Raw genomic sequence first — 14,747 nt, forward strand, 5'->3', positions numbered from 1 at the left:
ACTCATGGAGATTGAGCAAAATGATAAAGAAGTACACAATGTTTAAATGTTTAGTGCCTTAATTTTTATTAGCCGAATTAAACTAATGTATGAGATATAAAGAGTTATATATACTCAATACATTATTCACTATTGATTTCTATTTCTCTTTTGAAGAATTAATATTAATTAAACATAAATTATGGATAATATAACAATAATATATAAAACTCATATATTGTTAATATATATTTTTTCTCATTCAAGTAAAGTTTATCACTAACATGATTATCATGTAGATACCATATGGAATAGTAAAGTTTATTTCTATTTGTATGATAGATAGAAATAAGAAAATTATGAATTATTTTTTTATTTTATAAAATAGTTCAATTCAAAGGAAATTACTCTTTTATATGAATTTAAAGGGTCGTCATCAACTCTCATGAAAGAGAGTAAGAGACTATATATCTTTATAAATAAAGATTATGATCTGCAAGTGAGAATGAGAGATATTCTTTACTATTTGACTCTCTAGTATTGGAATGTGAGAGAATAGATAAATATATAAGTTTTAAATTTAATTATTTTTAAAATAATAAAAAATAGATGAATAAGTAGCAAAGAGGATTCCAACCTTACAAGTCATATGCACTAACCACTAAGCAATGTATTAAGTAATGAGTTTTCTATTCTAACATCATCAATGGAGAGATTTTGAGTCATGAAATGTAATTATGCATAATGACTTGAAAGATCATAGAAACTAATTATTATGGATATGCATTTGAATACAAGATTAAGAACAACCAAGTCTATTCTATTTATGAAATCATGTAATGTTCTTTCTGTGAATTTTTTTTCTTGTGAAGGTTTTGTGCAGTGGAATTGCTTTTGGTATTTGAATATTTGAAGAATCTTGGAGTTGTGTACAGAGATTTGAAACCATAAAATATCACAGAAAGAACACACATTTGGTTCATTGCTAGTTGTGAACTTGTGATATTTCTCCCTTTGTTTTATTTCTCTCTATCCTTTTTTCTAATTGTGAAAACACATTATGATATTGTTATAAATCATAATCTGTATAATATGAATGCATTACTTGAACAGAAAAATTCAATTTATATCCATGTTATGTTATTTTGGCCTTTCAAAAGAGACATTTTCTAATTAATTACAGAAATGAACATTGTGGAAATTAAGTTGTGAAACATCATTAACCATTTGTTTGGAATCAATTCAGTTGATCCTAAATGATGTTACCCACTTTTATGTGCTAGTTTTAATCGAATTAGACTCTTCTCCATTAATGGAGAGAAGTGATATATATAAAAGTAAAAAAAACAACTAATATTGACATTTATATCTTTTTTATTTAAAATGATATTACATATTTACCCTTAAAATACAAAGAAAAAAGTCACTTGTCTCTCCATTATTCGAGAGGACTTTCACTCATTTTAATCATATTTCATAAAGGAGGCCCAACATCTTGTTCATCTTTTTTAAATTGTCTTTATAAATCATGCATTTCTTCTTCTTTCAATATAATTGAAATTTATTTTTTTTGCATTTTGTACCAAAAAAATCTTAATTGTTTCACCTCTTGGTGAATCTGTTTTATTTTGTTGGACCCGACTGCGACCGGGAGCCTCCAACTAAGGAATTCCACTATTACCGAGGCGAAGAATGGAAAGTCACAAGTAACTGAAGTGAGACATCATATCTTGAACCAAAACTTTAAACATTTATTTTTCATCATTATTTGCAATGAATGGGATTGATTAGGCCTTGTACCAGTCAGCAATAGTCAAGGTTGGAATAACATGTGATGCAATTTGTGCCTCTTAAAGTATGAAACAATTAAGGCTTTCACTAAATTAGCTTTATCTTTTGTATCAATTTTCATTTCCATAACAATAAGCATAACTAAATGAATAAATTAATGACAAGTATTCTAACAAAACCTTACATAGATTTTTAAACAATTTGGAAGCAAAAAACACATGGCTTCACTTTATTCAGTCACTAACTGATGAACATGAGAATGACTTTGTTGAGAAAGAAAGAAAGAATGTACAAAATTGGTTATGAGACATAATTGCTGACTGATTTTAACTTCCAACAACTTCAGGACTAGAAACAGATTTAGAATATACAACAATAACAACCGAGTCTTTATCGTGGGGTCGAGATGTAGAATATATATAGTTTGAAGGATATATATTTACCATGTGATGTACCTTGAGAGAGTAATGAAAGGACATTATTATGCAGTGTGTGTGAAATTAACAACCCTGTTAAGTCTCTCAAGAATTCCACTAGCTTTTCTCTTAGCCCTTGATGTTCCATTCTGTGCAAGCTCAGAGATTGTTCTGTGATTGTTCTCTTCTTCTTTTATATCCTTTAACTTGGACCTATCATACAGACAAAGAGTTTGAAGGATTGCGACGCAATTCTCCTTGTTTCGTTCGCAGGAGCTTTCTCTGATAATGCTTAGCAAGCTAGGAACAGCTCCGAGCTCTCCTATGTCTTGAATAGCCCGACGATGACTTGAAAGCAGCGCAAGGATAGCTAGTAATTCATCGATATGAAGTCGGTCCTTGATCTTCCTCACGATCACCCTCACTGCGCCGTCCTTTACTGCTCTCGACTTGTTCTCTTGCATGACACAGAGAGTAAAAATTGCGGAAGCAACATCCTTCATGGCTAAGGGGTGCCCTTCTTCTAAAAGGTCGATCAATGGCTTCAAGGCACCGGATTTCCCTATAAGTTCCTTGTTCGAGTCAAGAGCCGACAAAGTGAAAAGGGCTGCGGCAGCGTTGCTTCTTGTTTCAGTTGTTCCTGATCTCAGTGCTTTCATAAGGATTGGAATTACCATTGGAGTTTCAGCTACTAGCTTCTTGTTGTTGTCATGAATTGAGATATTGAGGAGTATTGTGATTACATCTTCTTGGAGATCAGGGTGAATACTACTAAAAGAATCGCTCCCGTGCCCGCAAATTGGCTTAAGCAGTTGGGGAATTGCGTCTACAGAATCACAAAAAAGTAGTCGAAAGCAAGGATGTTTCTTCGTCAACAACCGGAGTTCTTTCGCAGCTGCCTTCTGATCAGAAAGCCCTGAAGACATTTTTTTAAGCAAACAAAGAAAATGGTCGCGATCGGCTTCTGTTACGCCATCCTCGTTAATATAGCTAAAACTTTTGGACAATTCAATCCCTTGTTTTTTAGACCATTGTTCTATCATTTGCCTTATTAGGTGATTTGGAGTGAGGACAGTGTGTGAGAGAACATGTTGTGTTGAAGGACAAGTCCTATTTCCAGCACTCAACCATTTTTGAATGAAAGGCCTATCATATGTCTGCATAATTGAAACCAACAAATATAGCACATGTTAACATCCAAAAGAGGGTAACAAAAAAGTCATGGTTCATTACTAGACGATGACAACAACAACAACAACAACAACAACAAAGCCTTAAATCTCACTTGGGTCGGATACATGCATCAAACGACTCAAATTTGTTTCAAATCATCATTAATTCAATCAAAACCAATCTGTAGTATTAATGGTAAGGAAAAAGGATTGGGACAGAAAGAAAAATTAAAAACTAGTTGGGGTGGGGGAAGGCGTCATTGTCGAAATTTGGAAAAAAGAAAAAGCCAAGAATTGGCGGCCCAGTGCACGAGGCTCTCACCTATTGGGGTACGGGGAGGAGTAGATGTATGCCGACTTACCACAAGTGGAGAGGCTGTTTCTAGTGAAAAAGCCAAGAACACTAGAATCTAATTATTCCCTTTTGAGAAGAAAAAATCTGTCAAAAATTCTACATCAAGCTAAAATCACCACCACCACTCACTCATTAATCACATTTAAGGACAAGGAACATGATTCTTTTTTTCACTCCCTCACTCTTTCTCTTTCCTTCCACCAAGACCTTATCATAGATATATTCTTATCAAATTGTTCTTCTCTTTAGCATTTTCTCTTTTGTTTTTTCTTATTGTTTCTTGAAATGAAACATACATTTGAAACATAAATAGAAGGGAAGATCTTAGAAGTTCAAACATAAAGTACTTGGAATTGAAATTACATTGACAGAAAATGTAAAACAATCACAAATGAAAAAGTAAAGTAGAACACCGTGCACCCTACATTGAACAAGAAAATTCAGAACAGGAGAAAACTGTTTTGATTGAAAGAAAAAAAGAGATACAAAGAGAAACATGCAATCAAATTTATAAGTCTTGAAAATGTTTTATTTTCTTATAATGTTAAGAAAAAAAACTATTGTGAACTACATCACTAAATTAACTATGCAGAAAATATCTATAATTCTATATCTAAGTTTCTGGTGAAGAAAGCATTGAATATATTCATTTCCTCTCTTTCCCTTAACTTTTTAGTCACCTAACAGAGAATAAAGTACAAAAATTCCAACAGAAAAGAAGAACAAAGGGCCAAAACCAGAATCTATATCTCCACTTTATTTGAACCAATTTCAAAAAGTAAGAAAAAACCCATTTTTGTGTATAATATTTTATCCTTCAGCAACTGTAGGAAAATCAATTAACTCTTTATTCTAGGACACCTAGATATTAAAAAATATAAAATAAAATAAAGAATCACACAACTAAAACAGAACCAACCAGACATTGTTTTAGTATTGTAATAATTCATTACATCTTATCATAACCAAAAGGTCAATTGTTCGATTCTTGTAAGCGACACATGTTGGGATTAGCTCCTTAGCACACAAAAAAAACACAAGGAAAACAGACCCAACATTTTCTGAGAAACCAAACACAGAAATTAATAATTCACTCCAAATTATAACACTAACCTGACCAGAAGCTACAATCACAGGATCTCTCATCAATTCCTTGGAGAGTGGACACTTGAATTCATCTGGGCAAGTAACATTCTTGTGCAGCTTCAAAGAAAGTGATGATGAAGATGAAGAAGATGAAGAACTCTTTCTCATCTTCAAATCCTTTATAACACAAAGTGCTTCCTTAGCTTGATCAATTATTTCAATACTGAAATCATCATCATCAAGAATGGACTTCACCAACCTCTTCAACTCCTTCTTCTTCAACTCTATGCTCTTCTTCACTATCATCACTGGATCAGAATCTAACACCCCAGGTTTAGCCATATAGTAATTAATGATGAGAAGGACTTGAAACTTTGAAAGGTGAAATAAACCAAATCCAAAATTGAACCTTTTGGTTCTTTAGAGAATAACAGTGGAAAAATTCTGATTAATCATATTTTTTTTATGTGGTTTTTTTTCTCTCTACATAGAGTTTTGGCTGGTTTTGTTTATTACTCTGTTGGCTTCTATTCTAAGTAACCCTGAACTTGTTGACAGAAAAAACAGGACATTACTATAAAGACACAAACTCATAACTCAACTTTGTTTTTTCTCACTAACTTTACTTTTATAATGTCTCTCACTTAATTGCATTTTTTCTCATAACACATTTGTATGGTTCACTTTATCCATAAGAAATATTGTTCTCATAAATCGAAATTTTGATCTTTTAACTTATTTGATAATCTAATGAAATTTTAATTTTACATTATTAGACCAAGATATTATTGCTGTCACTAAATTAATTGCTTTGAGCATAATTGAACCCCAAGTAACTCATTCAACTAAAAGATAAAGTTAATGTTCTTCTAATCTTATCCTCCAAGTTTTCACTAGTTTATTTACTAAATCAAGATAACTATGTACATTACATTTTAAATATTTAAAAGTATATATGTGAAATATATCATATGAGATGCTTAGCTTAATTAAGGTGGTTGGTGTAAATGGTAGTTTTAATTGAAGATTGCTATAAGTTGAATGCAAGAGTATTAGAAACAAACTATCTTGTGTTCACTCATTATTATAGAAAGTTTAATTAGTTTGGATTTCATATTCTCTCTAAAGTATAATTTGAAAAGGTACATAAAATCTCTAACAGGTGCTTCAATGAGAAACAGTGTGTTCAATATTTTAGAAAATGTATTGGTCACATTTTTTAAGTGGAGGTCTTTAATTTTGATTAATTGTATTATTATTATGTAATAAAAAGGTTTGAACTAGATGATAGTAAAATTTAAAAAAACTAATTGTAATTTTATGAATACTTTAAAAATGGAAAGTATTGAGACAAATTAATTCTCTCAAATACACAACCAAATGGAGTCATAAAAAAAGTGCAAATATTTTCTAAATAAAAGAATTAAGTGTAAATGTTAATTGTGAGATTTATGTTATCAAGAGTTAAAAAATAATTAATACTTTTCAAGTCATATTATGGATGAACTTTTTTGAATAAATATTTAATACATTCACATAAACTTATTCATGGACCTCTACTAAATGACTTGATCAATTAATGTACATACTTACCAATAAAATCATGACTCTCAAAGTCATAATATATTTAAGTACATTATTTTTCAATATAAACATAGTCTTTTTTTAAACCTTCAGAATGAAGATATTATGGTAGAAAGAGTAAGAGAATGTGTTTACTTGTATTTTTCAAATAAAATAATAAGGAAGATGATGGTAAAGATAACTAAAAAATAATTGATGTTGTTGAGGTTCAATATTTATTAATATATATGAAAAAAATTTATTAATAAAATGAAATCTACATTGATGAAATAACTTAATTAATCTTCCATTTGAAGGCAAAAAATTCCTTAATACACATCAAAAAGTATAACACTAAAAAATTCAAACCTACAATTGTTAAACCAATTAAATCAAGTGCACTGATAAAAATTTAATATATTAGTATGAATAGTTTGAGATTTTTTAACATTGAAAGAAATAAATAAAAAATGGATTTCATTACAAATAATTATAATGAGTAATGAAGGAAATAAGAGGATATATAATTATATTAAATTAAAGTGTAAATTACGAAAGATTAATAATGACATGAGTATGAGACAAAAGAAAAGAAAATAATAGGGAATGAATTTGGTGCAGTAACTTGACAGATAAAGGTATAGTTTATAAAAATAATATATATAGATGAACACGTAAACATTGCATATTAGAAAAAGAAATTGGTTGGTATTATTGAATGTGATTGCTGACATGATGTGAAGTGGGAACTGGCCAGGTTGACAGATACGTGATAGTTCATCATCCCCATATAAAATTTTTATTAAAAATAGTATGAAAATTAATTAATATATTCATTTTGAAACCATGCCATTAAAAATTGCTAATTTCATTTTAAAATAAATATAAGTTGGTAGATATTTTTAAATAAATTTGTATTCTCTAGTTACAAAAACCAGTTCGTGTCGACGGGTCCAACCAATAAACTGGTGAGCCGGTCTCACTACTGGTACGGTACAGTAATTATACCGGTCATGCAATTATATCAGTTAAATTGGTCGTACCGGCCGGTTTTCAATTGAACCGTACAGTCATACCAGTGAATTTTTATTTAAAATTAATTTTTAATGAAAATTGAAAAAAATATTGATTTTTTAACATTAATAATAATATATTATATTTTTATATCTAATTTTACCGGTATACAATTTAATTATTGAACCATCAGTTAAACCGCTATACCACTATACCAATATTCTAACCGATTTAATGACCGGTACCATATTAACTATGCTCCTAACTATACATCATTTTCAAACGATTATTTTCTAATAGATATTTCATGAAAACGGATTAAATTATGTATTGACCAAAAACTATTGTAATGTTAATTGATTGGGATGTTAGGATAAATATTTATACAATATTAAATATCATTCGGTGTTGATACTTATATACATATATTCTCGTAGTGTTAATTACTGATATTATATTTTCTATATCATTCTATATATCATCTTATTATTATTAGTCAAAAAATATAAAATTAATATACATTTTAATTTTTTTGACCAATGAAAATTAAAAGGTAAAATGAAGTTGTACAAACTTTGAAGAGTTTAAAATTTATACATTGTTAGTATAAATTTTTTTACACTGTCTGTACATCATCTATCGTTAATTTGTATTACTTTTATTTGAAAGTTAATAATAATTAATAAATCAATTGTGGATGATTTACTAACAGTTAACAGTGTAATAAATAATTACACTGTCAATATATATATATATTAAATCCAACTTTGATACAGAAGATGTCACTCATAATTACATAGAAGAAAGTATAATAAATTAATGAAAGGGGTAGGTGGGTCCTTCATGGTCCACTATGCACGCAATCACGGAATCCATCACCTTAACAGCTGGCACGACACGTGGCTTACTCATTCTGTACTCGTTTCCGCCGCTGGGTTACGATCCCCTGCATCCTATCCTACGCTATAAATGCTGTGGGGAACGCCAACGTGGCGGAAATGTGCCAGTTTGTAATGAAAGGTTGCAACACTAGCCACGTGTTGTCTTACGTGTCATTCTACAAGTGGGCCCCATCAATAATTTTATATGTGATGAACATTCAACTTTATGTGACCCTTGTCGGCCGGTTTATGTTTTTGTGAACCGGTAGTTAGAACCGACCGGTTGGGTTTATGATGCAAGATATATAAAGTATAGTCTCATACTTGAGAAAAAGACAATATTTATTTTTCGAGTTTGATTTAGTCATATAATTATTTTATTAAACTTGATTAAATTATTTGTTCATATTTATATAGAATATTTAATTTTACATTTTAATTAACATTCTTACTAGCAACCAATTGTCAATTTTTATGACTCAGGAGAAAGGTTTTCGGTTTCTCGAGTATGACTGTTTGGAGGTTATGTAAATCATTATTAAGTGTCTTGCTACCAAATTTTAAAAGCTTTCTGGAATAGTGAAGCAGTTACCTCGGTTATTTACTATATCTTGGATGATTCAAGTTAGTTTTATCCCAAAAAATACTTGATTTTATTGGGATGTGTATTTTATAAACACAATTATAGGTTAGTTGAGTTCCAGTGACTCATCCATATCAATGTATACCTCACAGTCTTGGGAGTATTAAAGATGCACCAACAAATTATTCATCAATAAAATCTACATGCTAGGATATTTGAATTCTCATTCATGTTAGATGTGTCATATTCCTTCCAACTAGATCAAGTTTCATTAAATTAAGGTTTACTTTATTTTTTTATTTTATAAAAGAGAAATTTGCATGAGCTTTTGAAAGAACTTACAATTTTTAAGATTTATACTGTAAATATCATCCTCTCTAAACTAAATTGTTTTTCCAACTCCCAAGTGTTGATTAAATCTCTGCATTTGCTAGCACTTCTACTTTGAAATTGGAGTTGCATACTGCAAAATAAAAGGAGAAAAAGATGTATGTAGTGACCGTGTAAGAATTTTTTATACCGTCATTTATCATTGTTATTCATATTTAATTATTATCAACTCTTCAAAAAAGTAATACAAATGAATGATAAATTATATATTGATTTTATGTATAAAATTTTATACAAACGACATATGAAAATTCATATGGAGAGATTCAGACTAAATGTTTTAATTTAATCCATTACATCACCCATAAGAATCTGACCCGTAGGGGTTATAAAAATATGTACATTTGTTAACTTTCCATAAATATTACTGATCAGACTTCCAAACTTTCCTAAAGCAAACCATAAATTGATTCCACCAATATTATCAAAATTATATTAGTTATTTTTTTTAATAATTTTGACATGTGAGTGTCATCATTTAACCAACTTAATAAATACTAGAACATATAAATAATTGCAATATACTTTTGATAACAAAAAACATAGAGAGAAAAAGACCCAAATGAGTTTATGTGTTTCAGAGAATTTTTTGAGATTAAATTTTATTCTTCAAGTATTCATGTTTTCCAAGTCGAAAATGGATTTGAGTGTACTTTAAATGGGATAATAATGCTGAATGAAGTTCCAGGAATGCTAAACTCAAAGGACCACTGAATTGGAATATTTAATGTCCTAAGAAGAAGAAAAATGATTAGAAGGACCATTGAAGGGTACAACATTGAAAGAGACGATTCTTATTTACTTCCCTAAAAGTTGGACAAAAAGAATTAAATGGAGTCATGAAGGTTTTGTTGAAGAACTTTGTATGGGACTCTTGCCATGCAAAAAGCCCTAGAAATAAAGTCAATCATATTGTTTAAGTGATGTCGGTATTTCACCCACCTAAATTACTTCACCAGTTTGAAAATAAAATAAAAAAAATAAAATGTATGAATTAACATTATAATAAATTTATATATTATTCATTGTTTATATTTATTTTTTATTGACTCCTAAAAAATATAAATGAACAATAGATTATATAATTATTGTATATAATTTTTTATATTCTATAAAAACATTATCTTCTAATATAATATGATCTCAAATATGTGAAAGACATGTTAATTGCGCACTTTATTGGGAAATCTAATAGTGAATATAAAGATAAACAATTTAAGATTATGTTTGTTTAATCAGAAAACATAATTATATAGAAATGTTATTAGTTTAATATATACATTGTTAATATAAAAGTTTATAGATGATTACTACATCATTTACTATATTCATTTGTCTTACTTAAATATGAATAGTAAATAATACATTAATAGTTTAAAAAAATTTACAATTTGAGTGGATTTTTTTTCCCATGTCATTATCTATGTAAAATCAAAATGTATTTTATGTTTGGCTATAAGTTTTGTAACATAATTCTAATTTAATTAAATAGCAATTGACTTTGTTGAAACCAACTCAATTTTGTGATGTTTTCTTTTTCCTTTTTCATAATTTTGCATTTTGTGTCTACTTAGAATGTATACTTGTTGCGATCTGATTTTTGGTTGAAAGACTAGCTCTACGACTTAGGATGTGGCGAACTCGATTTCTACCTCTCCCAATTGATTTGGAGTCGCCACTACGTTTTTTGTGGTTAAAACGTATAAAACTCTTCTAGTATGCCCGAATTGTATAATATGGTCTTTAAACAGAGATTATGAGCTCAGGAGTCAATTACGGATCGAGGAAGGTATTAGCACCCCACCCACCCGTATTAAAACAGTACCCTCGCTAATCACATGAGCTCTTATACCCTTAAACAAATTTATTTATTAAAATTCAATTTCTAAACAAAATATTTTTATTTTTTATATTTGTGTCTGACAAGGGGTTATCTTGCTCCTACGTATCCCTAGGTACAATAGGGAAATCAAGAATACGTAGTTCTGGTTCGAAATTCGGTTGATTAGTTTGTTTGATTTTGGAAAACATCAATAAATTTGGTATAGTTTTTCTTGATGTGAGAATATTTGTAATATATAATTGTTGGAACTAATAGTTTAGAAATGGTGTTGGTCATAAACATTTTTCTCATTTTCGGAGAAGTTAGAGACGATTCGAACCATAACTTTACTATAAAAATTTCATGATTATTTAGTTTGAAGTACTACTAATAAGATGGTAGTTTTTCAATTGTATTCTTCATCTTCTCCCATTCTTGAAGACCCTCCATCACTTAGCTTAATGTCTCCACGTCATGTGTTGGAACAAGGCAATGAGTTTCAATTATTATTTTTATTTTCTCAACAACTTCTGTCTCAGCTTCTTCCTTCTCAGTTTCCTCTTCTATCTCCTCAACTAATGGCTCTTATGTGATTATCATATACTAAACCTTGGTTTCTATTTCTACCACATCTTAAGTCTCAACGTCCTCCGAGAGTTTACCTTTTGGAGCAGCAAGTTAGAGAATGTGATGGGAGAGGAAAAGAGATGAAAGGAAAGAACAAATGGGTGTGGTGGGAGAGTAAAAGAGGAGACAAATGTGTGTTTAACTTGAATGGTGAGATATGATGATTTCTTAGATCCATACACTCAAACGAAACACATATATAGATGATAACATAGGGTCATAACTCACATGAAAAGATATAAAATGAATAGTGAATGATTAACTTTTGGAAATTGGGTGGTTGTACTCATAGATAATATTATCATGTTTATATATTATGATCATGTAGACCCCCACAAATGTAACATGGAGTTGTACGAAATCAAGAGCAATACATGTTATAATGAGTGATGTGAGTTTTGAGCTAATATACTGTAAATTGCATATTTGTGAGTACATTTCATTGACTTACATTGTTGGTTTTTGCTTGTGCTTCTAATTGTCATGATAGTAGAATACATGGAAAAGATCAAGACACTTGTTTCTTGAAAGAATAATGATCATCTCCTAATTCTAGTAGGATAAGAGAGTTTGTTATGTATTGTGGTTGTCCAAGTTGGGGAGAAAGAATAATGTACGACGAAAAGTGGGAAGAAAAAGTGTTGTATACAAAATGTATTATAAAACATCAATGCATCTTGGGCATAAAAAATCAAAACCTCATCAAAAGAGGAAAACAAAATATGAATGATGGTGTGCTACTAAAGTACAAGGGTAAAAATTCAGGTTATAGTACAAAAGAGTTGATTGTAATGCACTTGGGTAAAATGAAAAAGTAGTGAGTGTATTGAATTGCTCTCTTAGTCTACTATGATCTTTGTTATCCAGAAAATCCATGTTCTATGTAGCTTAAACACAGTACAATCATAATAAAGACTTTAGTGATCTATGTTGCATATTATTCTTGATGATTTATGAGACAATACCAAAATTAACTTTGTTGTTTGTGCAATGTATACTAATGAGAGACATACACTACTTGAGAGAATGAGATAAACAGTTTGAGAAAAATGCATTTCTTGATTGAATGACATATGAATTGTTTGTTGTTGAGGTTCTATTGTGGTTATACAACTAAATATGATATGTTACTTGTGGAGATCATCTATTACCTTAGGCTCTTGATTTCATTAATCTAACTTATCAAATTGTGTTGAGGAACCATCTAGTTGAGTTGCATGCTACGATCAATTTAGTATAGCTTATAATGTTGAAAACTCAAGCATTTTTTTGAAAACTCTAGCTTGGACTTTTGTTTGAAGACAAATAAAGTTCTAACTTGGGGAGAGTTGTTAAGTGACAACATATCATATTTGAACTATTATGACACTTTAACTCATAGATTAGTTCAATTATCAAAAAAATGATCTTAACTTTAACATATTATGTGAATTTTCGGATTTTAACCTTTGGAGCATTTGTGAAAGCCAAATCCGGAAGAATCATTGCAAAAAGTAAAGTTTCCAAACAAAAATAGCCCAGAAGCCACGCCCAACACATCTGACAGGACCCATGAAGCCACACCCAACACAATCCTTGCACTGGGCGAAAAATAACATACATCAAAAGTTGTGGTCAGTGCAATCTCTACATTGAGCGAAATTTGGGAAGAAATTTTGGCGAAGCTATTGTTTTGGATTCACCTAGTGAATCACCTGTGTTGAGTGGAATTGAATAATTTCGTCCATCGCAGAAGTTGCACCCAATACAACTTGGATAGTTGAAAGGTCGAGACTTACCCAGACGAAGTACTTCGTCGAACAAATTTCCCGTTGGGAAAAATCAACAATGTTCAGACTCTTTAAAAAGGTATCAAGTTGGGCATTTTAGAGATACATTCGGGAATATTTTCACTTACTCGAAATTTCTTAGTTCCTTAGGCTAGTTTAGCTCGAATTAAGGTGTAGGAGCAAGAAGGAAATGTTAGATGAGCTAATTCATGCTCATTGAGGGGGTAATTTCTTCTTCCATGAATGCATTTTCTTTCTTTATATCTTTTTTTTAGTTACCATGACAATGTGTAACTAAACCTTCTTCTTGTGAGGATTGGATGTAATATGAACTTGATGTATATTATGATTCAAATTTATGTTTATTTGTCATGTTTTGATTCTTTTGAGTTATTTATATGCTTGTTTACTTTAAGGTTGACATTGTTGTTGTATGATGTTATAATTGTGAATGAAGGGAGAAATACTCATTCTAATTCTGAATAAAATAAGGTCATCATATTGATATAATTACTAGACATAAATTTATATAAATTGGTCACATTTTCCATGTAGTTGTTATAACTACTAAGACATAGACATAGAATAAAATAAGCTAATTCTGAATAATATATATGCAATGTAGTTATTATTGCATTATCCATTATCCATATTTAATCATCATTTACTCTTAAAATAAAAGTAATTCAAATAAATGATAGATTATATAGTGACTATAAATATTTAAGCATTGCATATATATTATACTCTTACTTAAAATTCTACAAGCCCAAAATTTATTCTTTTGTAAATGACATGACATGCTTCGTGAAAAATAAATAATCATTATTATATTGAATTATTTTATAATATTATAGATATGCAACTCGAGGAACTTCATAATCGAATATCCAAGACAAATACTCAGTTGCTTCTTTGTATGTCTAGTTTGAGTCTAGCTGACTTCTTCTCTAGTTTTGATATGACAAAACTGGTTGGATTTGTAAAGTTTTATCCACATGATTTTTTGTTCAACTGATTTTATGATGTTTGGTAATCAACTTGAGACGTATATCATTGATATGCATAATACTATGGAATTTGCTTCTTTGAAATGAATAAATAATCTTAAGATAAGTTGATTGGAGGTGGAAGACACATTGTTTCTCATTAATTTATCATCTTTTGAAGTTAAGAATACAATTTTAAAAAGTGTTTTTCCAACTATGAAAATTGTAAAAGATAGATTGTGTAATCGAATGGAAGATGCATGAATGAATAACTATCTAGTGACTTATAATTGATTAGAAGTGTTCAACA

At 29.8% G+C, this 14,747-nt stretch overlaps 1 protein-coding gene across 1 annotated transcript; it reads right to left on the minus strand.

Moving 5' to 3' along the window:
• Positions 1,977-5,401, minus strand: LOC109325999 (U-box domain-containing protein 9-like). The gene is made up of 2 exons (XM_019558658.1): positions 4,827-5,401; positions 1,977-3,343 (listed from the first exon to the last, which is right to left on the minus strand). Exons 1-2 carry the CDS (start codon positions 5,139-5,141, stop codon positions 2,252-2,254), a joined length of 1,407 nt encoding a protein of 468 aa, XP_019414203.1. The 5' UTR covers positions 5,142-5,401; the 3' UTR covers positions 1,977-2,251.

Source organism: Lupinus angustifolius, chromosome LG13 (genome assembly GCF_001865875.1).
Source record: "Lupinus angustifolius cultivar Tanjil chromosome LG13, LupAngTanjil_v1.0, whole genome shotgun sequence".
Lineage (NCBI taxonomy): Eukaryota > Viridiplantae > Streptophyta > Magnoliopsida > Fabales > Fabaceae > Lupinus > Lupinus angustifolius.